Below are 2,617 nucleotides of genomic sequence, written 5' to 3' on the forward strand. Positions count from 1 at the left end.
AGAGTCTGTGCTTCAAATGCAGGGGGTGTGGGTTTGACCACAGATTGGGAGTGATGATCCCACAAGCCTCGTACCATGGCCAAAATTAAAATAAAATATTGATAATAAATTTTAAAACTGACATTAGAAAATATTTGATTTTCAGTGTATAAATATATATAATTTAAAAGAGAAAAGACTAATAAAAAGAATTGTACTGCTCTACACCAAAATGTTGATTAAAATGTTGAAATAGAAACCCAGAATATGATTTACACACATAATAAAAGGAAAACCATCAAATTTATTCTAGTTCCCAGACTGGCTCCATATTGATACCTCCATTCAGAAATGGTTGTTTTTAGGTTGTGAGATTACATTTTTTTAAAGAAACCACATGCTTTGAAAGATATATTTGCATAATTAAAATTTTAGGCCCATATTGGTATAGAGTTTTAGGTACACCAAGTTGTTTAATATTAGTTTTCTCATTTGAAAATAGTGAATAAAAATGATTATGGCATATAGTACCTGTTCTTTATGTATCAGCTTTTATTATTATAAGATATATCATTTTATATTAAGAAAATGCGGCAAAAAATCAGTAGAATGTTGACATATTTCCATATGAAGAATCATCCTCAAATATTATATTATGGGCCTCTGTTTTATAGGAATGGTAACTCTATGGATGATACTCCTCAGAATACAAATCTGGAAATTTGGAGAAGGATAGACTTCATATCAAAAGTATTCTATGTAACTAATCATTACTAATACACATGGGGCTGTTGTCTTGTCCAAAGAAATATCAGTTCACTTGCTTTGAATTAAAGAATAGTTATTTTATCTATAGAAACTATGATATAATATTATTCACACTGATATAATATTATTTTAATGAGTAAGAGAAACTCTTAATATTTAATTCCCAATCAAAGTAACACTGAAATGAAAATATTGTCACATCACATCACAAGTTGAGAACATACAATGTTTTTATACATTTTAAGGAAATAAAATAATGATCATATATCTGTATCTGTTAGACATATTGTATTATAAAGCTTAGAAAAACATTTGTTGTCATATATATAACTATCTTTGGTATAGTAATTTTATAAAAACGAGAATAACTAAGACACTTAGAAAACACAGTTTGTCCATTATATATTATAAAGGCATTACAAATATCAGTGAGAGAATCATTTACTGTATAATATTCTTTTCACAGCATCTTTCACATCTCTATTTCTCAGACTGTATATTAGAGGATTTAACATTGGTATTATAAGGGTGTAGAGCACAGCTACAACCTTGTTCTTCTCTGGTGAGGAGATGGCTCCAGGTTGGGCATACATGAAGAACACAGCCCCGTAGAATAAGCTAACCACTGCTATATGGGAGCCACAGGTGGAGAAAGTCCTACTCCTGCCATGAGTTGAAGGGATCTTTAGTACAGTAGAGAGGATATATGCATAGGAAACCAGAATGACAGTTGTGGTGGTGATGATGATGAGAGCAGAAAGAATAAACAGTACAACCTCGTTCACAAAGGTGTCCACACAGGAGATCTTGATCAGGGCTGGGACATCACAGAAAAAGTGGTCCAATCTGTTTTCTCCACAGAAACGCAAACTAAAGGTGAAACTTGTTTGGACTACAGCATTAATGCAGCCGCAGATATAGGAGCCAGTTACCAACTGAACACAGAGTTTTGGAGACATATGCACAGGATACAGGAGCGGGGAGCAAATGGCTGAGAATCTATCAAATGCCATTACAGCCAGAAGAAAGCCCTCAGTGGTGACAAACAGAGCAAAGAAGAAAAATTGGACTGCACAGCCTTTGTAAGAAATTTTCTTTTCATTAGACAAGAAGTTAGCTAAAGTTTTGGGAGCAATGACTGTGGAGTAGCAGAGATCTAAATAGGACAAGTTTCTAAGGAAGAAATACATAGGCATGTGAAGTCTGGAGGTCATCTTAATGACAACTATCATGCTGATATTTCCCACCAGAGTGACCACATAGACCAGCAGGAATGCTAGAAACAGGAGGATATGTAGCTTTGGAGGGGTTCTAAATCCCAGCAAAATAAACTCAGTCACCTCTGAGAAGTTCCTATTAAACTTACTGTTCATAGCTGAGATAAGGGTAGGGCTGGAGAGAAAATAACATGAAAGAAATGAACAATCAGAATACATGTTGCAGTAAAAATAGGAAGAAACCAGCATGGGAGAAAATCATTTCATACTATATTGTTCCCAATATTTTACAAATCATTAATGAAAAAAAAAAGATAACTATTTTTAAAAAGTCTTCCTAGTGAAGAGTTAAATCTGACTGGCTATCCTTTTTCAGATATGCTTATTTACAAATATTATGGATTCGCTCTCCAAATGTGCTTTGGTAAAGTGGAGATTCTAAGAAAATGTTTGGAAATAAGAGCCCTTTCCCCCTGGATTTAATATCAGTTTGCTGGTGTTGAAAGCTGCCTCCTTTAATGAATGGTGTTTCCCACTTAAGATTTTACCAGGAGTAAAATCTGTTTAATTTATAATCTCATTTTATTGTTAATGATTAGTTTATCTGCTTTAGAAAAATAATATGTAAATATTGTACCTGTCTTTATATCTTT

The 2,617-nt window shown here is 33.2% G+C and overlaps 1 protein-coding gene across 1 annotated transcript; it reads right to left on the bottom strand.

Moving 5' to 3' along the window:
- Nucleotides 1-1,184: 1,184 nt before the first annotated feature.
- LOC101117494 (olfactory receptor 9S13-like) lies at nucleotides 1,185-2,120 on the bottom strand. Its single transcript, XM_027965961.1, has one exon. It carries the CDS (start codon nucleotides 2,118-2,120, stop codon nucleotides 1,185-1,187), a length of 936 nt encoding a protein of 311 aa, XP_027821762.1.
- Nucleotides 2,121-2,617: the final 497 nt, after the last annotated feature.

Source organism: Ovis aries, chromosome 3 (genome assembly GCF_016772045.2).
Source record: "Ovis aries strain OAR_USU_Benz2616 breed Rambouillet chromosome 3, ARS-UI_Ramb_v3.0, whole genome shotgun sequence".
In the NCBI taxonomy this organism is placed as follows: Eukaryota; Metazoa; Chordata; class Mammalia; order Artiodactyla; family Bovidae; genus Ovis; species Ovis aries.